This window comes from Doryrhamphus excisus, chromosome 2, assembly GCF_030265055.1.
Source record: "Doryrhamphus excisus isolate RoL2022-K1 chromosome 2, RoL_Dexc_1.0, whole genome shotgun sequence".
Taxonomy (NCBI): Eukaryota; Metazoa; Chordata; class Actinopteri; order Syngnathiformes; family Syngnathidae; genus Doryrhamphus; species Doryrhamphus excisus.
In genome coordinates this window covers 26,562,068-26,582,988 of record NC_080467.1, presented here as the reverse complement: position 1 = coordinate 26,582,988, position 20,921 = coordinate 26,562,068, and the positions used below count along the sequence as shown (strand labels likewise).

At 40.2% G+C, this 20,921-nt stretch overlaps 1 protein-coding gene and 1 long non-coding RNA gene across 2 annotated transcripts; both read right to left on the bottom strand.

Moving 5' to 3' along the window:
- Positions 1-14,171: 14,171 nt before the first annotated feature.
- Positions 14,172-15,345, bottom strand: LOC131115246 (uncharacterized). Its single transcript, XM_058064382.1, has 5 exons — positions 15,339-15,345; positions 15,186-15,272; positions 14,917-15,110; positions 14,610-14,849; positions 14,172-14,522 (listed from the first exon to the last, which is right to left on the bottom strand). Exons 3-5 carry the CDS (start codon positions 15,030-15,032, stop codon positions 14,231-14,233), a joined length of 648 nt encoding a protein of 215 aa, XP_057920365.1. The 5' UTR covers positions 15,033-15,110; positions 15,186-15,272; positions 15,339-15,345; the 3' UTR covers positions 14,172-14,230.
- A 9-nt stretch (positions 15,346-15,354) lies between these two features.
- Positions 15,355-15,771, bottom strand: LOC131115235 (uncharacterized). Its single transcript, XR_009122525.1, has 3 exons — positions 15,721-15,771; positions 15,536-15,659; positions 15,355-15,452 (listed from the first exon to the last, which is right to left on the bottom strand). It is a non-coding gene; the product is annotated as an uncharacterized LOC131115235 (long non-coding RNA).
- Positions 15,772-20,921: the final 5,150 nt, after the last annotated feature.

Here is a 20,921-nt window from a genome sequence, read left to right as displayed (position 1 = left end):
CCACCCAAAAAAAGGACTAACGTGACAACTGACAGTTAAGGTGGAAACATCGGGTATGCATATGACAGCTTGCTTTGCAATAAAGGAAAAGATGCCTTGATGCCTCTGCGAACAAACGAAAGCAGAAACACCATGAAAGAAGCGGTTCAAGCAAGGGCAGTGACGAAAGCTCATTGGTCCAGGACTCCAGCCTCTTACACAATCTTGAGTGTATAAAAGACCGGCCAGGGAAACAAAGGGTGCTTTTTTGCAGTTGCGCTGTAATAAGACCCGCTTACTTGTAGGCATACAGGGACTGCAGATAAACCCGGACGTCTGTATTAGGTAATGTTGTCAGGAATAAATTATCTGGTTCTCATTCTATAATTTGGTTCTTTAAGATTTGATTCTTTAGGATTTCTACAATTCCAAACCCTAACTTGATAAGTACATTTCCACAAAGCAGGATTCCTTATTTATAAATGAAATATTTCCATAGTTTGAGGAAAGAATTATTTAAATTATTTGTACAAATTACTGTTTACGCTGTACATTGTTATTCATATTTGATGTAATCTATTTATTCTCCACATTATTATGATTATTTATTATTACACGGGAGCCATGGAAATGTATTTCGTTGGCAATTTCACTGCTGTGTTATTGTGCAATGACAATAAAGGAAGTCTATCTATTTAGAAAACTTGTTTACAACCTTCTAAATATGTCTTTTAACATCATTAGAGCCCTCTAGACATGAAATAACACCCCATCATCACCATTACATTTGTATTACCCAATATAGTACATATAATAAAAGGAAATACACCATTTAAGATTAATTCTGACTTGTACTCGTGTGTGTTACTGTAAATATAAAAGTCATATTGGGGTTCAGAGTTGAGTTTTAGCTTGGTGTAGATTACGCCCGCAACATGACTCGAAACCTTACTTCCCAACGCCGTAAATAGACATTTTTAGCTTGTCGACCAGCGCTGCTCACCTCTCAACCTGCAGATCCTGATTGGAGTCACGGGCAGGATTTTTACATGCATTGAAATTAAAGATGAGCTATTACCTAAAAATAAAAATAAAAAACATAATTGAGAAATGGACTGCTGCACGGTGGTCAGGTGGTTAGTGCACAGGCCTCACAGTTAGGAGATCTGAGTTCAATTCCACTTTCGGCCATCTCTGTGTGGAATTTGCATGAGTTTGCAGAAAACCCACCCACAGGTTTTTTTCCGGGTATTCCGGTTTCCTCCCACATTTCAAAATCATGCTAGGTTAAATGGCGACTCCAAATTGTCCATAGGTATGAATGTGAGTGTGAATGAATGGAATGAATGGACCTCATCCACATTCCCATCCCAGTGTGCTCATTAAACGGAAAATTGCACTTATTGGGGAATATCGCCCATCACCCACAATCATCATGTGAAACCATCACATTTATTTCACTTTTCTGTGCATTCTAACAAAAAAAAGGTTAAGCTAGCTAACAATATACTGCAAGTCCTTGGGGCCTACCCATTTTGACTATGAAGACCTCTAAAAAAAACCCTCTAATAACGTATTCGATAAACATGCTAGGTTAATTAGCGATTCCAAATTGTCCATAGGTATGAATGCGAGTGTGAATGGTTGTTTGTCTATATGTGCCCTGTGATTGGCTGGCGACCAGTCCAGGGTGTACCACGCCTCTCGCCTGAAGACAGCTGGGATAGGCTCCAGCACCCCTCGCGACCACCGTTAGGATAAGGAGTAAGAAATGGACCAACTTATCAGTTGTTTCAACCAAAACTGCAAACCCAGTGAAATGTGTCTCATTGTAGTGGATGCCGTATTAATGTCATGACTAGTATCTGACAATTTACTATTTTCTTATGTCAAAATAACTTAAAACAAACCCGTAAAACAGTAAATAGAGATGTCCTACAAAGTGGTATTTGTTGCATACTTGTAACATTTTGCTGGATGTTCTACAAAGACATGTTTCATTCTTGATACAGTAGATAAAAAAAGCCCTCAGGGCGTCCTTTAAAAACCCTTTCAATTTCCCCAATGCAGCAACAGCAAGAACATAGAAAGCCGTGTCTGTGTTTATCCTTCCACGCGTTGGCAGCTTTGATCCTCGCTGTTTGATTTTTGTTAGCCGGAAAATTTGCTACTTACCGTATCTTCCTTCAGGCTGGCTTTGTGTTTTGGGTCAGCATCGCAGCATCGAAAATGTCACCAGTAAATAAAGCGGATGACAAGGGCAAGGAGGGGGGGGCGGAGGAAATGAATGATCCCGGTGAGAGTTCATGTTTAAAAATTCTAGCTGCAGCTGAGTTTTCTGACATCTAATCTAGCGAGGCGCTGGCGGGGTTTCAACGCCGTAAATGACTTTGTGCTTTCTTTGATCCTTTGAGTCAATAATCTGTTGTCCGTATGTCGGAATCGATGGTGCTGATGTTAAAGGGTACATGCTGAAGAATAGAGCAGCTCTCAACGGGTAGATAATACTGCAAATACTGTCTATGTAGTTATACTAAATACCGCTGTGACCCTGCCAATCAAAAGTGCCCATTGTTATCCAGTGTGTTGTTGCGTTACCAACGTGCAACCTAGCCTAGTCCTACCACTTTTCTCCACAAAATGCTCATTAAAGTATCTTCTTAGCAGTTTGCATATTATACCAATCACGCTAGGCTAGTGCATGGTATGCCATGATAAGTTAAATAATGGATGTCCGTGAAATATTCCACAAATAAGGCTTTCAAGTACAGTAATCCCTCACCACTTCGCGCTTGGAATTTTAAGTTTTTTTAAGTATTAATTTTTAAGTATTCATTAACTAAATCACTCCCAAATACGTATTTCTACATATTAAGACGTATTTATATGTCCTTTATGTTTTTTTCTTTGTACGAGAGGCACAAAGAGGTGATGATGCAACTCCACAATAAAAGAGAATGTTAAGTTTTTTTAAGTATTAATTGTCAAGTATTCATTGACTAATTTACTCGCAAATACGTATTTCTACATATTAAGACGTATTTATATGTCTTTTATGTTTTTTTCTTTGTACGAGAGGCAAAAAGAGGTGATGATGCAACTCCACAATAAAAGAGAATTTTAAGTTTTTTTAAGTATTAATTAAGTATTAATTCTTAAGTATTCATTAACTAATTCACTCCCAAATACGCATTTCTACGTATTAAGATGTATTTATATGTCTTTAATGTTTTTTCTTTGTACGAGAGGCACAAAGAGGTGATGATGCAACTCCAGAATAAAAGAGAATTTTAAGTTTTTTTTAAGTATTAATTAAGTATTAATTTTTAAGTATTCATTAACTAATTCACTCCCAAATACGTATTTCTACGTATTAAGATGTATTTATATGTCTTTAATGTTTTTTTCTTTGTACGAGAGGCACAAAGAGGTGATGATGCAACTCCACAATAAAAGAGAATTTTAAGTTTTTTAAAGTAGTAATTAAGTATTAATTCTTAAGTATTCATTAACTAATTCACTCCCAAATACGTATTTCTACGTATTAAAATGTGTTTATACGTCTTTTGTGTTTTTTTTCTTTGTGCAAGAGTCACAAAGAGGTGATGATGCAACTCCACAATAAAAGAGAATTTAAATTTTTTTTAAGTATTAATTAAGTATTAATTCTTAAGTATTCATTAAGTAATTCACTCCCAAATAAGTATTTCTACGCATTAAAACGTATTTATACGTATTTTTATGTTTTTTTCTTTGTACGAGAGGCACAAAGAGGTGATGATGCAACTCCTCAATAAAAGAGACCATGTTTGGGGCTGTTCTATGCCGCAAGCCACAAGTTGGCGGATGTACATTTAATAATCTTTGCCTTTTAAAAGAGCACTATGCAGCAACCAGGAAGTGAAAAGGCTTGGACTCGTGTTGTGCGAAGGAGGTTCCGCATTGAAGGGAAATTTTAACACATGCACACGTGTGCACGCGTTCAATTGCAAATGTGAAAATATCAAACAGTTCATGGTTCAATTGTAAAAACCATTTTATTTTCATGTTATTTTATGTTGTGGTATCGATATTTAGACATTTTGGCTAAATAAATTTGTGCCATTATCGTGAAAAATTAAATTTTTCACAAAAAGCCGCACAGTGACGGAGTGGTTAGCATGTAGGCCACACAGTCAGGATATCGGGAAGACCTGAGTTCATGTGGGTTTTCTCCGGGTACTCCGGTTTCCTCTCACATTCCCAAAACATGCATGTTAGGTTAAGTGGCGACTCCAAATTATCCATAGGTATGAATGTCCCATCTCTTGTGGGACTCAAGTTTGCTAATACAACAGTGGGGCACTGACATGTTTGCCCCTAATGTAAAATACTATGACAGTTTTCTCTTTTTGATCCAGTGCAATAACCAATCCCGACCTTCCTTCATAGTAAATGTTTGCTCTGTGACATCACCCGGTAATACAACTGGTTAAGGACGCCGAGGTCAAAGTGGCTGCCGGAACAATTTCGACCCGGAGTGGGGGGGCGTGGCGAGACGAGACAGCAGGTGTGGAATGTTTGGTGGGCTCTTTTAGCCTGCTGAGCTTGCAGGCTTCAAATCTATTTCTTCTTGCTAATCTGTGAAGCCACCTCGGATGGCTATAAACAATTTTCCGTCATGTGACGTGCCAAAGTCACATGACTGCATCTCCTCAGTGGTTGTATACAAGTATGACCTCATGCTGTACTTCACCTCTAAGTATAGAATTTCTTTTTTTAAAGCATGTGTGCTCATTTGTTGACTTCATTCCTTCGCCGGACGCATTCTAAAAAGGTCGTGTGCACCTTGAGGCAAGTCGTTTATATATTTTTGTTCCAAAATGTCAACAAATATGGAGTCCTGTGATCAATCTGGCAGGCTTTGTGCTTTATGTAGCTTGTTTACTTGCCCTACTACTTTTTGGCTGTTTGCGGCCCCCTGTTTTAGCTTGAACTGCTCTCATGACATCCAAAAGGTTCTCTGAATCTTCAGAATCTCTGCCTTATTTTACCATCTCACGTCATGAAATTACTCAGAAAAACAGCAGTTCTTTTGTGATTGCACAGCACCTGGAACACTTTTGTCAGCAGGCGCTGTCAGAATGATATAAAAGAGCTTCTTTGAAAACATATTTGGACTTTGGATATATTTTTTTCAACAGTGGTGTGCAATTTGAACTGTGATGAAATATATTTCCGCCATGACGCTCGGCTGCATTTCTCCACTCTGCTTGCTAAATAAAAAGTCTGCAAGTGGCTTCAAGCTTGGCGAGGGAGGAAAGCGGTGGCACCACTATGGCCAGGCAGTGCTCCAAACTAAATATTCCACAGTCAATGTGACCTGTTGCTGCCGGCCGGAATCGGAACAGGGACGCAGGCAGGCGGGCGGGCCTCTGGATGAGCAGGAAATGAACCAATCCGGGCCAGCCTCAGGGTGTGGTGGTTTCATCTCAAGAGTTCTCATTTTGCTGAGAAAGTGGCTTGCAATTCTCTGCTAAAACGCTAGGGGCGGTGTTTTGCTGAGTGTGACACAGCTTTGTCAACCAGCTTTTTAGCTTCCTGTATAGTAGTAGTCCAAAACAACGACTGTTGTAGCTGGAACTAATTGATGCCATTATATGTTTTATTATGTTTCTTCAAATCTGAATTTCTTGGCACATACTGGAAATGATGTACTCAAAAAAATTTCTGACGAGAGGGTTGATTTTTTTCGGAGTTGGGATTGAGTCATGACGCTGTAGCATAATAGCGAAACGACAAGTTACACATTTAATTTTAATTAACTTCATTAAGTCGCAGAGTCATTTAACAATTTGTTTGATATGATTTCCTATGTAGTTTTCCACTGAGAGCACTTCTTAATATTTTGACACTAAATATCGTGAATAATATATAAATATTTTTTGGCCAACATATTATTAAAGACAAGGAAACAGCGTCATCTACTGTCGACTAACACTATTACATCTAGTGTGATGTCGTTGCTTGCGGTGGAACTATTTTTTGAAAGAGGTACTCTGCTGACCTCTAGTGGTAAGATGACGTTGCACACGTGTGTGAATTGTGATCGTTCCCAAAAAATACAAAAAAAAAAAAAAAAAAAATTGTGATCGTTACCACACAGTACAAGGAAAGATGCCAAGGCCTCAAAGCCCTTAAACTTCTACTTTCTCTCTCACAAGAAGTTATTTTTGCAATTGCCATGATATGCTGTGATGTCATCACATCTTTGTAGAGTTGGTGCATTTATAATAAAAGACAGAGGGGATTTACCTGATTTTTTTCACTTAAAATGTGTAAAAACGGAAATGCTAAGCTGGTAAAAGCTTCTTCTCAGCAGGATGCTCATTAGAATAGTCATGACAGTGCATGGTATGCTGCTATGCCTTCAATACATGACTGGCATCAAACAAAACACAATATTGGACCTACACATACTCGCATTTTCTACAGGAATTACAATTTCTGATCAACTCAAATACTGAAATAAAAAAATGATACTTTTGTCCCAGAGTTATGACTCAGAATTCTACACGGTTGTCTCCTAAAGTCTTCTTCAGTGCCGCTGAGAGCAATGCGTGATGAAAAATGCATCGTCAACACCCCACAGAGACATCCCCCTGTGTGATTCTGACATGACACCCCCAGCTAGGGGAGTCGAGACAGACGAAATATCTTGACCTCTTTGTGTCGAACCTCCCCTCACACTCACTTCCTGCTTGTGCGTGTGTGATGGTGCATCTTTGACAAAGTGTCAGCAGTGAAATGCTCCACTTCAACTCTTTAACAATCCCGCCACGTTCAAAGTGAGAAGGCATATTTTGCCTTTGCCATCGAGACATCAATAACTGACATTATAAATTCTATTCAATACACATTTTTGTCTAGATGTTTTGGCTCTTAAAGGCTAATAAAACAGCTAATAAAAAATCCTGAGCAAAAAGAGGTAAATAGCTGTATAGTTAAGTTATAGGTGATGATTTGTTAGTGGAGTTTACAAGCTAGTTGTTGGATTAGCATCTTGTCAGGTGAAGCCAGAGGGTTTCGGATGTACTTTGTAGGACCAATGTCAGTGTTGCTGACTTTGTTTCTTTTTTTTAATGTGATTGGCCTCACAGCTTGTAGACCAGGGTTCAATTCCACCCTCGGCCATCTCTGTGTGGAGTTTGCATGTTCTCCTCGTGCACGCGTGGGTTTTCTCCGGGTACTCCGGTTTCCTCCCACATTCCAAAAACATGCTAGGTTAATTAGCGACTCCAAATTGTCCATAGGTATGAATGTGAGTGTGAATGGTTGTTGGTCTATATGTGCCCTGTGATTGGCTGGCGACCAGTCCAGGGTGAAGACAGCTGGGATAGGCTCCAGCACCCTTGTGAGGAAAAAGCGGTAGAAAATGAATGAATGAATGAATGGCCAACATGTGACCAAATATAAGGGAATGACCAAGGAGGCACAGGTAAGGACAGTGAAGGATTAATCTGGGCATGCCCAAAACACCTCACCAGGGAGGCGTCCGGGGGAGTTGCCCATAAATTTTCCAGTATTTATTTTGCATATTCCCCCTAAAAGTTTTAGTGTGCAAAAGTGAGACAGCGATGCAGTAATACTAGCTAATGGCAGACATTCAGTCCAACATGTCTCATTCTTCATACTGTCGTGGAAGGAAAAAAAAACAGTTGCATCCACCAGATAAAATGAGTCATGGCGTTGAGGAACAGTGTGTGCAGTGTCAAAGCTGCAGCAGCTGTTAATGCGTGAAATACCACCCACGCCAGACCACAGACAAGACCAAAATGTCTTAAACCAACTGAAAATGTACAAAATTTTGGAATGGGGTGATTTGATTGGACATAAAAAACACCTACAAGTTATTATTGGTGCAGCTTCTTGTCAATCTGATCAATACCCTACAGACCACTAGGTTGCACTGTTGCTCTTCATTCAGAGGGGGAAACTAAACCCCTTAATTGATGAGGAGGAGGTATTGGGGCGGCAGGAAGTGGACCAGAGCTGACAAAGCAGTGGCTGCATGAAGAAAACACAGATTGCATGAAGCATGAATGAGTGAGCGTGTGCTTACGACTCAGCGTTATTTTCATGCAAAAGGCCTCTCCTGGAAGAGTGTGACTCAGCATGGAAACATGGTGATGATTACCAGGCTGATACACTCCAATCAATAACCATGCATTTGCTGCTAGGCTTCAGCTAGACTAGGCAACATTTGTTGCCATGAAAATGCAGACCGTGTCTGACACGACATAAAAAAATACCAATGCAATAAAAAATATTGTTTTTCTAATCCTGGACAATAAAGATTCTAATCACAAGATGTCATGAGATTGGGTAGAGGTGAGATGGCATTATTCATTTATTCATTCATTTATTGAGGCCAGCCAATCACAGGGCACATATAGACAAACAACCATTCACACTCACATTCATACCTATGGACAATTTGGAGTCGCTAATTAACCTAGCATGTTTTTGGAATGTGGGAGAAAACCCACGCATGCACGGGGAGAACATGCAAACTCCACACAGAGATGGCCGAGGGTGGAATTGAACTCGGGTCTCCTAGCTGCGAGCCCAAGTGCTAACCACTTTGCACCGTTCAGTCCTGAGACGACATTACCTTTAAGAAAAACGCAATAAATAAATATAATTTTTTTGTCTATGACAACAACCTGTAATCCACTAATTTAATTTCTACAACGTTACCTTGCATTGCCCTTCTGCATGTTGTGCGTATGTTAGCGGCCCCGCCTCCACCCATCAAAACAAAGAAACTATGACTCTCTTCCTGCCTTTTTGGAGGTAGGACACTTTTTGCTTTAAAGGGCCTAATTAAAAAGTTAAAATCCACAAAATTATTATTTGGTAGTTTTTATTAAGTCTGAAGTTAAGTGATTTATGCCCCCCCCCCTGAAAAAAATGCGGATAAATGGTTGATAATTTAAAAGTCGATCATGTGTGCATGGGTTTCGCAGTTGACAAGCAGTTGATGTTTGCTAAATACAAGGATGAAGAGTCTTGAACCAGTCATGATGTGCTATACATATCACTATATTGACACTTACTATGGTACCCATTATGGCATTGGATGCTCATATCACCTCCTACTTCGGTACATGACAAAAATTAAAAAAAAAAAAAAAACTTAAACTTTTATGAAAGCAGGAAGTGAACAAATGTAACAGTTACTGATTGTAATAGTACCAGATGGAGGGGTAGGATTTACTAAGCTTTGCTTCTTCCTACTCCTTTTGGACATGTGGAACTGTGAACTGATTATGTGATGCATTCAATTGTAATCTGATACATGTTCAAATGAAGTAAAACCATTACCGTTACCATTAAAGTTGATGGTGACACCATGAAATTCATTATAGTAGAATCATTACTTATAAAAATGATAACTTATTCAGAATTTAATCAACACAGACGGAATAGGAGACTAGTAAAATTTGTTTTCCCATAATAAGCTACATGAGCTTACCTAACTGCCTCCACATCCGTCAATAAAAAAATATTAATAAAAAAAAAGCTTTCATGTGGATGCATCGTCATCTAAAAGCAATTCTAGCGGCACGGAATGATATTTCTCTTCCATCAGTCACATCAGTTTAGCTGGAAATGGTCTCCAAGGCTGCCACAGGTACCGCCCACACACACACATGAATTTAATGAACTGACAGCAGCATTGTGGGAGATGTAGGAAAATCAATATATACAGTATATCTCATGCATAGCTGCACAACCTAGGATATAATAAAGGCTCTGTTTGTTGGATCTTGGAGCTTCTCAAGTGTAACCAACAATGCGGCGGTGAGTGTGTAACGTGCAACATTTCTCATGACTGCCGCCATCCTATAATAATAACAACATCACCCCTGCTGGAAACACGGGACCCCTGCCAGCACCTTCCACTGCAGGGAGGTGAATCAAAGTGTACATGGAGAGTAGAGAGTGGTGGCCTCCAGAGACTCCAAGCTGATACAATCAACTCCACTTGTCAATCCCACACCTCCTGGCACGCACACACACACACACACACACACACACACACACACACACACACACACACACACACACACACACACACACACACACAGTAGCAGTAAGTGGATTGGCTGAGCGAGATGGCAGCCCCAGCCAAGCATGATGCTAATTAAATTAAGTCCTCACATATGAGACACGTGGCCCCCTACTGGCAAAAAGCAATAAAGGATTCATCTGATGATTAAGTTGACACCTCGGGTAATTAGTTTGACATGTTTATGTGACCGTTTGGAGAAGGAGCGGCCATTTCCAACAACTGTCCCCACGACATCAGAAGCTACATGCTACCTTTACTTTCTTTCTCTTTCTTTCTAATAGGGATGCTCCAATCAGGGTTCTATGCAACCGATACTGATTAAATCAGCTGATTCCGATCAGATAGCTTGAGTGTAAATATTGGGTCACTAACGTTTTTGGTGGCGGGTAGCTGTGGCTAATTGTCAACACTTTTCCTCCTCTGAACTACTTTGGTTACCCCCAAATTCCCTCCACATTTGACCGTGGGAACCTTGAACAGTTCTCTCTGGATGTGGGTTTCGGATCCTGGGTGTTGCGCCCATTGGACCACCGTTTGCCACACACATTAGCCGCCGCCCGACCAATCGCCAGCCTCGAAAAGTCACCACATGCTGCCAAGTGTGTCCCTCAATGCACCAGAAATTTTTCATGGTATGGCTGAATTGAGTAAAATGCCAATATACCTTAAGGCATTCAGAAGATGCATTCAAAGTCATTACAGTGGTATGTAGTACACTTCACTGGTCACTAGGTGTCAGTAATGTTACATTGATGTGACAATAGCCACTGCAGGAAGTATAAATAACAATACGGAACTTTATGATGTGGGTTTCAGATCCTGTGTGTGGACCACCATTTGCCACACACAAACCCACACACACGGGCGAAACATTCGCCGCCGCCCGACCAATCGCCAGCCTCGAAAAGTCACCACATGCTGCCAAGTGTGTCCCTCAATGCACCAGACATTTTTCATGGTATGGCTAAATTGAGTAAAATGCAAATATACCTTAAGGCATTCAGAAGATGCATTCAAAGTCATTACAATGGTATGTAGTACACTTCACTGGTCACTAGGTGTCAGTAATGTTACATTGATGTGACAATAGCCACTGCAGGAAGTACTGTCCAAAACAGGAAATTAAAAAAATAAAAATAAGGAACTCTATGATGTGGGTTTCGGATCCTGTGTGTGGCACCCATTGGACCACCGTTTGCCACACACACACATGAGCGCAACATTAGCCGCCACCCGACCAATCGCCAGCCTTGAAAAGTCACCACATACTGCCGAGTGTGTCCCTCAATGCAACAGACATTTTTCGTGGTATGGTTAAATTTAATAAAACGCAAATATACCTTAAGGCATTCAGAAGATGCATTCAAAGTCATTACAATGGTATGTAGTACACTTCACTGGTCACTAGGTGTCAGTAATGTTACATTGATGTGACAATGGCCACTGCAGGAAGTACTGTTCAAAACAGGAAATTAAAAAAATAACTCTGTCTAAGACATAACGAGAACGAAGTCGACTGCACCTTATTGACATTATTTTTATTATTTATTTTTTGTATGAGTCAGTTTTTGTCGGAAATTGTGGCCAAAATTTTGTCAACGTTCCCGCACACTGTATTGTTTTATCGTACCATATTGCACCCAAAAGATTGGAACGGATTATTTGTCTGTGGGAAAATATTTGTAGTTTTTTGCATGTTTCATTTTTCTCTGACCTTTTGGAACAAAAACTGGTCTAAATGACAGTGAGGTGGATTTGTTTCTTGCTATGGTTCTGGATCAGCAGCTATTTGATCCTCAAGGTTTTCAGTGTGTGTGTGTGCTTGGCATCCTTGCGGTGTCATGTTGCTTTCAGAAGGCTAAACACATGATTCATGCTCTGTTGAGACCATTATTCAAATACGGCGGCACAGAGTGGGTGTCAACTGATTACACGCCGGGATGAGTGTCTTGCAGCCCACTCCATGCGGCTCAGATAGAGCTGTTTTCTCTGCAGATGTGCTCATGTTGTCTTTGCATTTCTTATTTATCTTCCTCCATAAATGTCATGTGGGTAATATCAAAACCCTAAATTTGAACGTATCTTTGTCTCTCATCTTTGCGTCGACATTCGGATCCCATTGCCTACTGCTATCTTCTACTCTGGCATATGCACATTTGATGTCCATAATACGTTCATTGATATTTACTTTTTAATACGCTTTTGGCTTGTTTGGACAACATGATCAATGCATGTAATACAGATATGCTCAAATGGCCAATGGCCTTTGGACAATTAGTTGCTAAGTCCCCAGAAATACGTTTTGCTTGATGGCAACCATGTTTTTCAGCCAATCTTGCTCAAATTTCACATGAATGTGCTTGTCCATCCCCGAAAGGTGTGTCCCAAATTTCGTGATGATTCATCGAAACACCCTAAAGTTACAGTGGGTGTTTTGAGCTCATTGAGTGCATTGAGCTCAGTGAGAAATGTCAAGTCAATTTAACTTAAGTTTAATAACTTTGTCACCATGCAGTGTATTTGTAATGGTAATGGTAATGGTTTAATTTCATTTGAACATGCATCAGATTACAATTGAATGCATCACATAATCAGTTCACAGTTCCACATGTCCAAAAGGAGTAGGAAGAAGCAAAGCTTATTAAATCCTACCTCTTCATCTGGTACTTTTACAATCAGTAACTGTTACATTTGTTCACTTCCTGCTTTACTAATATAGTTTCATTCATTCATTTTCTACCGCTTTTCCTCACAAGGGTCGCGGGGGGTGCTGGAGCCTATCCCAGCTGTTTTTGGGCGAGAGGCGGGATACACCCTGGACTGGTGGCCAGCCAATCACAGGGCACATATAGACAAACAACCATTCACACTCACATTCATACCTATGGACAATTTGGAGTCGCTAATTAACCTAGCATGTTTTTGGAATGTGGGAGGAAAACGGAGTACCCGGAGAAAACCCACGCATGCACGGGGAGAACATGCAAACTCCACACAGAGATGGCCGAGGGTGGAATTGAACCCTGGTCTCCTAGCTGTGAGGTCTGCGCGCTAACCACACGACCCCCGTGCAGCCGCCCATTTCTCAATCATGTTTTTTTTTGTTTTTTTAGGATGCCGCCCCTAATTTAATTTAATTTAATTTAATTTAATTTAATTTAATTTAATTTAATTTAATTTAATTTAATTTAATTTAATTTAATTTAATTTAATTTAATTTAATTTAATTTAATTTAATTTAATTTAATTTAATTTAATTTAATTTAATTTAATTTAATTTAATTTAATTTAATTTAATTTAATTTAATTTAATTTAACAGAGTAGAAGTGGATTTTTACCCTTTTGTTTGCATCAGTTCAGGAGTAGAAGAGCAAGACAAGTTTTTTTCTCGACCACGTGGCAACTTCACATTTATTTTCCGTGGCTTTTTAGCGACCTGCTGCCATTTCCAAGCACCTATTGTGTGAAAAAAAAACACCACACAGAAGTTGAAAGTTGCGTGGTGTCAAATCGCCCCAAAGACACAATGAAATGCTAAGCGTGATCCACTGTCTACAAAGTCAACAAAGAGGACTTTGGGGGTGTCCTCCGTCACCCAAAGTGCAACAGAGTCAGTTGGCGGCAACATAATAAAGCCGACGCATGGCTGCACATTCTGCCCCATGCAACTTTTTTTCAAATGTCAGTTTGGATCAGCACCTTTTTCCAGCGCCACCTAAGCTTATCTGCGGGGTAAAAGACACCCGCGTGACATTTGTGTGTCCTGGATAAAAGCCGTGCACATGCTGCTGTCACATCACGTGATCGGTTAAAGGATAATCAGACCACTTTCGCTTACGCGGCACTTTAAACCGCAATAGCTGTGATCCCGCTAATGATTTTTTAAGTGTGTGTCGATTTGAGCTAGCGTATCGTGAGATTAGCCTCCTGGAGTGAAATGTCTTCATGATAGAAAGACACAAAAAAAAATCCAAAATGACGCTGAGCTCTATTTCACGAATAATTCTTTTATTTAGTCGTCACATGTGCACACGTTCATACACAGACGCTAGCATAATATATAACTGACCTATAGCGACCTCTGGTGGTCTGTGGTGGACATGCAAGGCATCGCACAAAACCGCCCAAATCGGTTAAGTTAGTACGCTTTTTGTAAGATCCTTTCCCAAAGCCCAGATTATCGAACCACCACCGCCAGAAGCTTTTGTTACTCGACCAAGGTGATGGTGATGGTGGTGGGTTCGAGTCAGACTCTGGTCCTCATCCCTTCCACTTTGCTCCTCCATGAACCGCACGGCAAATCTGGTCTTGGGCTTCATGTACTTACAATCCTTCACTCGTCTTGAGGAGTTTGAGGTCCAGCAGAGTTGAGATCGATTCGGTTCTTTTTGAACGGGTTGGTTAGTGGGCTGGTCCACTCTGAGCCTTCAGGTGGGGGTAGATGGATCAATCTAAAGCACATTCAGATCTTTTCGAATCCAATAAGGCAGTGATTGGTGAAAGATGGCATACCTGTGCTGATAGTCTTCACCTCCAATTTTAAGCCTTTTGGGGAGATCACGTAGTTGCTTCATGGTTCCGTCATCGAACTTCCTTCTGGTTCTTGCTGAGTGGGATTTTCTTGTGGTGTGATCCTGCTGAACAGAACGGGAACCTTTTGAAGAAGTCCTCTGCAAGGCCGCAGACCGTGTTTTGTTAACGTGAGATGTCTCTTTCTCGCAGTGGGTCATGATCTCGTAGCAGGACTTGGCGCTGCAAGATAAGGAAATAAAAACGTGAAATGATGTTCCACCAGGGAATTGGACATCTCACAACGTACTGAGGGCTGGTGTCGCGATGGGGCTTTAAGTGGCTCATGTTGATGAACTGATGCGCCAGGACTTGACAGGGCGTCATGCGCTTGTACGCTTCCAGGTGAAGCATCCCCTTCAGCATGTCCACAAACACCTGCTTATCTTCTGCATGGACATCTTTATCAGCAGGGTGCTTGGCGTCAAAAACCCAAGGCTGGAGCTACCAAAACCAAAACAATCGTCATATTTTTAGGTTTTTAGTCAGTTCATTTTGGATTTTTCAGTGACCACGTACTTGCAGAAGGTGGGTCAGCGAACTCGACTTGATTTTTCGGGTATCCCGAGCTGCGAATCCTGTTTCTTGTTGGTAGAGTTCCACCGTCTGAAGAGACGTTATTGTTAGCATTGACTTGTTTAGAGCTAGCGACACCAGAAAAACCGACCCTACCTTCAGTTTCCAGGTACTGGTTTTGTTCTCTCTTTGGAAAAAGTCGCTAGTCTTTTTTCCAGAAGCTAAGATGTCTTCTGGAAACTGACCTTGAGTCTCCGTAATGTACTTTATCTGAAGATAGAAGACGACACCATGAGGTGAGATTTTGGTACAAATCGTAAGTGAGTTATTTTTAGAAACAATGTAGTTTGTACCGTTTCGTATTCATTCCTGCCAGGATAAAGTTGAGCGCCAATGTACAGAAAAGCCATCACGCAACCTACGGACCACATGTCTATTGCCTCGTTGTACGGAGCCCCCAATAAGATCTCTGGAGACCTACAAGAGGGTTATAACTTCCTGAAACTGTTCAGTTTTCGGAGTTATGGGAAGTCCTTACTGGTACGGGTGATTCTTGACGTTGGAGTTCTGTTTCGTGACAGAAACGTCGTGGGCCAAGCTGAAGTCGCTCACTTTGACTCTGTACGGTTGCTGCTGATGGTTGATCAACATGATGTTTTCCAGTTTGACGTCGGCGTGAATCATCTGAGCACGCTTCAAGTGGTCAAGAGCGTTGGCCAACTGGGAGATTATTCAAGACGCAATTAAATATCTCGATGGTATTTTCCATTTTTAACAGCGGTAAACGTACCTGCTGGATGATGGGGCGAATCTCCTTCACTTGGAGATGTTTGAATTGTCGCTCCTTCATGAAGTCGTAAAGACTTTTATCCAGATACTCAAACTCTAGACAAATATGTCCCATGTCGGTGAAGACGCGGTTCCACAGTACCAAATGTTTTTTGGAGTTGTCAACCTTTTTTATTTTCTGTAGTATGTCGATCTGCAGATACAAGATGATCAAATATTGTCTCAGGTATTTTTTTAGGGGGTGATGTTTCACTGGTTGTTACTGGTGTAATGGTCTACCACAGGGGTGCCCATTACATCGATTAGCGACCTAGCGGACGATCGCAAAGATAGTGTGAGTCAATCGCATAAACGTCACTTTGTTAGATGTCATATGACATCAGTCAGTTGACAATAAGCACCTTCCTGATCCGCTGGGGAAAACGAACGGACGTTTTAAGCTTCCATCTTTATTATTCGGTATTACGGATAAATTAACTCAGCGGTAAGATGCTTATATTTATACCTACAGTTATCCGTTTATATGTAGCAGCTAATTATGTATCGTTTGGTGGATTTGCTTCACATCCTGAACTCCACTATAGAAATGCATATTTTCTATACTTACGTTTTTTAAACCATTATTCCAGGATTAATTGGAAAATACACATATAGCTAAAACCTTTTAAATATGTTGGCTTGACTTTTTCAATTCTTATATATCTGTTATGTTCGATAGCAAATGCTAACCGGACCTAATATTTTGACCGACATACTACCCAGGTTATGTACCCAAACATTGAGGAATTATGTGTAATTATCTTGATTGTGGCTGCACGGTGTTCGAGTGGTTAGCGCCTCACAGCTAGAAGACCCGAGTTCAATCCCACCTCTGTGTGGAATTTGCATGTTCTCCCCGTGCATGCGTGGGTTTTTTTCCAAAAACATGCTAGGTTAATTAGCCACTCCAATATGAATGTGAGTGTGAATGGTTGTTTGTCTATATGTGCCCTGTGATTGGCTGGCCACCAGTCCAGGGTGTAGCTCTTGCCTGCCTCTCGCCCGAAGACAGCTGGGATAGGCTCCAGCACCACTCGCGACCCTCGTTAGGATAAGCGGTAGAAAATGAATGAATGAATCTTGATTGCCGTATTGAATTAATTGCAAATTTTTCAATGATATCAACAGCATTGATACATTAAACTTTGAAACTGTAAATGTGAAATACTAGTTAGTATTAGTATTTACTTTTAAAGTTTAACTGTTTTATCATAAGCGATAAATTGCATGCTGAAAAAGTGTGTGCACCCCTGATATACACGTCAATGTACATAAATATTAATATTTATAAATGTAGTAAATGTATTAAACATTTACATATTTATAAATATTTTTTTTATGTTTATAGTAGGATGTAGATCTTTGGGACTTGATGATTTTAAAAGTAGCTCGCCGGCTGAAAAACGAGCGAGCACCCCTGGCCTACCTCAACCTTAGCCTGTTCTGCAAAGCTGCCTTGATTCCTGATCATTTTAACCGCCACTGTTTTGTTGCTATCCATCTTGCGGCATTTGGCAACCTTGCCAAAAGTACCGCAGCTCAGCAAAGACAGCACCTTGTAGCTGGTGGAGGCCGAGTAAAGCCTTGCCCCCGGGACTAAACGGTCACCGAATACACCGTAAGAGTCCATCTTTGCGTCTACCTGTATACGTGCGCTACAGGACATCAATAACCTCGCCAATGAATGAATGACATGAATCGAGGAAACTTGCAGCATCGACAGCTTTTGAGGATGTGATGATGCAGAAATGGCATCACAATCACATATGCACATGTAGAAATTCATGCAGGTCATGTGATTGTGATGTCACCAAGTAACATCATCATGAAAGCGGTCAGGAAATCTGTTCTAGGAGATTTTTTTTGTAAAGGTAATAGTTTTATTTCATTTGAACATGCATCAGATGACAATTGAATGCATCACATAATCAGTTCACAGTTCCACATGTCCAAAAGGAGCAGGAAGAAGCAAAGCTTAGTAAATCCTACCCCTCCAGCTGGTACTTTTACAATCAGTAACTGTTACATTTGTTCACTTCCTGCTTTCCTAATATAGTTCAAGGTTGTTTTTTTTGTCAAGTACCAAAGTACGAGGTGATATGAGCATCCAATGACATAATGGGTACCATAGTAAGTGTCAATATAGTGATATACAATCAGTAACTGTTACATTTGTTCACTTCCTGCTTTCATAATATAGTTTAAGGGTTTTTTTTTTGGTTTTTTTTGTCACGTACCGAAGTACGAGGTGATATGAGCATCCAATGACATAATGGGTACCATAGTAAGTGTCAATATAGTGATATACAATCAGTAACTGTTACATTTGTTCACTTCCTGCTTTCATAATATAGTTTAAGGGTTTTTTTTTTGGTTTTTTTTGTCACGTACCGAAGTACGAGGTGATATGAGCATCCAATGACATAATGGGTACCATAGTAAGTGTCAATATAGTGATATGTATAGCACATCATGACTGGTTCAAGACTCTTCATCCTTGTATTTAGCAAACATCAACTGCTTGTATTGTTTCTTGAATTGGCTCATCGTTGTGCATTGTTTGAGGGTCTTACTCAATCCATTCCATAGTTTGATTCCACATACTGAAATGCTATGGCTTTTTAACGTAGTCCTAGCATAGAAGTGTTTCAAATGTACTTCTTCCCTGAGATCATATTTCTCCTCTCTTGTAGAGAAGTATTGGATGACATTTTTAGCTAATTGGTTATTTTTAGCCTTATGCATTATTTTAGTATTTAGTATTTAGTATAAGTATTTGTGATTTTAGAGAAGGAGTTAGTATGTTCTCTGTTGGCGGCATTATGAATTATCCTTACTGACCTTTTTTTGCAGTACATTTAGTGAGTGAAGATTGCTTTTATTGTCACCAAGTAACAACTGTTCCACCAAGTTTTTGTGGACCCTGAGGCGGCCTGACAATTTTGGTTGATCCCAAAATGTTTAATGTAAATGCGGTCCTAAGGAATCCAGTCCACTGCACCGCTAAATTGGTTAAGATGTTGAGTTTGTGCTGACGTATTTGAATTGGTCTAAAATTTGTAAGATCCGTTTGTAGGTGTCACTCAGATTTCCTCCGGAGTTGAACATGGGAAATTATGCATGAAAAGTCTTGTCTCGGTCTCAGTATTCCCAAGCCGACGCTGAAGGCAGATTTCCGAGAGAGAGCTGTGCAACATTCAGGGAAAATCCGCAGTAGCTATATTATTTATTTTGATACCAGGGAGGCTTTACCCATCCTTAGAGATGCTGTACGTATCAATTAATGTATGTAAATCTGCAAGCGTGGCGTTCAAGGCCTAAACGTTCCTTCTCCAGGAATGAAGAGGAGGCACACAGGAAGTCATCATGTCTCAATCAAGACAAAATAGTTTTAAATCCTGTTGGGAACCGTTTTAGCAAAAGGCCAACGCCTTTCTGTCGACTGATGATGCTGTAACAGACACACGCTGTGTTTAATAAATCGGTTTTTATTAGTTTCGGCCGTGGCGTGTTTTCCAGTAAAATGGGGCACCTTGTGCGTATATTTAACTCTGCTACGCTCCTTACAAATGGGATTATCTTTTTAATACTTGCCTGTGAAAATGCAGCATGCCTGCTGAATACACAAAACAGGTTGTTGTGTTCAAGTCGAGACGCGCTCGGCTCGGTGTCGTGTCACACGTGATCGCCAACGAGGAAGGCGCATGGCCAAGGCAGATGGCCTCGTGCACCCGCAAACATTCGCACAAGTAAAAGCAAATACCTGAGACAGACTCTTGTTTGCCGTGTCTCTTCCAGGTGTGGAGGTGAGCAGTCATTGGACAGGATAAACAGAGCGTGAGGAGGGAGAAGGAGAGGTAGGTGGCCATTTGGAATGCCTGATTAGTTTCCATGTGCAAAGTGCTGAATACTTACTTCACAATTGACTGGCTTTGTTTGTGCACTTGCTTAGCTCAGTGTTACACAGCAAGGAACGATTTTTGGTTACGAAATAGAGGCAGCAAAGATATTTCGACCAACAGCACAGAATGCTTAAGAATAATACTATACAACAATACAATAAAATACAATACAACAAATTCATCCATGCTGGCAGGTTTGCATTAATATTAAAGGCCCTCCCTGCCCTGACGCCCCTACCGACAATGTACAATGCACAATATGCCAACCTTTTAATGTTAACATGCTGGCAATGCTAACATGCTAGTTGTTAACAACACTTAGAAAAATCGTGGTATCAATACAAGTTCAAACCTACTACAAATATTGATAAAAATGTTAACATGCTAACATTAACATGCAGTTAGCATGCAGACATCTGGCGTCAAATATTTGTAGCGGCGAAAATGGCTATAAAAATGCTGTAAAGACCACAGACTTGTATAATACTCTTTAATAATTGTTAGCTTATAGCTACAAAAGTGGCAAACATTGTAATTGTTAGCATGCTAACACTTAGTGTGGTAGATAAATACTTGATGCTGTTAGCATGGTAACACCTAATATGATGGCAATATAGGTTTATGCCTATGAACATAGCACAAATACTATGAACTGTTAGCATGCTAACACTTTTAGCTTGGTAGATAAATACTTGATAATGATAAAATGATAAAAAAAAATTAAAATGCTGATTGTTAACATGAAAACACCTAGCAAGATAGATGTTTAAACGTATGAAAATGTGAATATTAGCATGCCAACAATTGTAACTGTTAGCATGGTAACACCTACTAATATGATGGCAATATAGGTTTACTCATGCCTATGAACATAGCACAAATACTATGAACTGTTAGCATGCTAACACTTTTAGCTTAATTACTTGCTAATTATAAAATGATAAAAAATGATAAAATGCTAACTGTTAACATGAAAACACCTAACAAGATAGATGTTTAAACCTATAAA

Bases quoted from the DNA above. Each gene is read 5' to 3' on its own strand.
- LOC131115246 (XM_058064382.1), bottom strand. From the start codon at position 15,032: ATGCTGAAGGGGATGCTTCACCTGGAAGCGTACAAGCGCATGACGCCC. The intron at 14,850-14,916 runs GTACGTTGTGAG...CTTATCTTGCAG, and splicing joins CATCGCGACACCAGCCCTCA to CGCCAAGTCCTGCTACGAGA. The intron at 14,523-14,609 runs GTATGCCATCTT...CCCCACCTGAAG, and splicing joins GGTGAAGACTATCAGCACAG to GCTCAGAGTGGACCAGCCCA.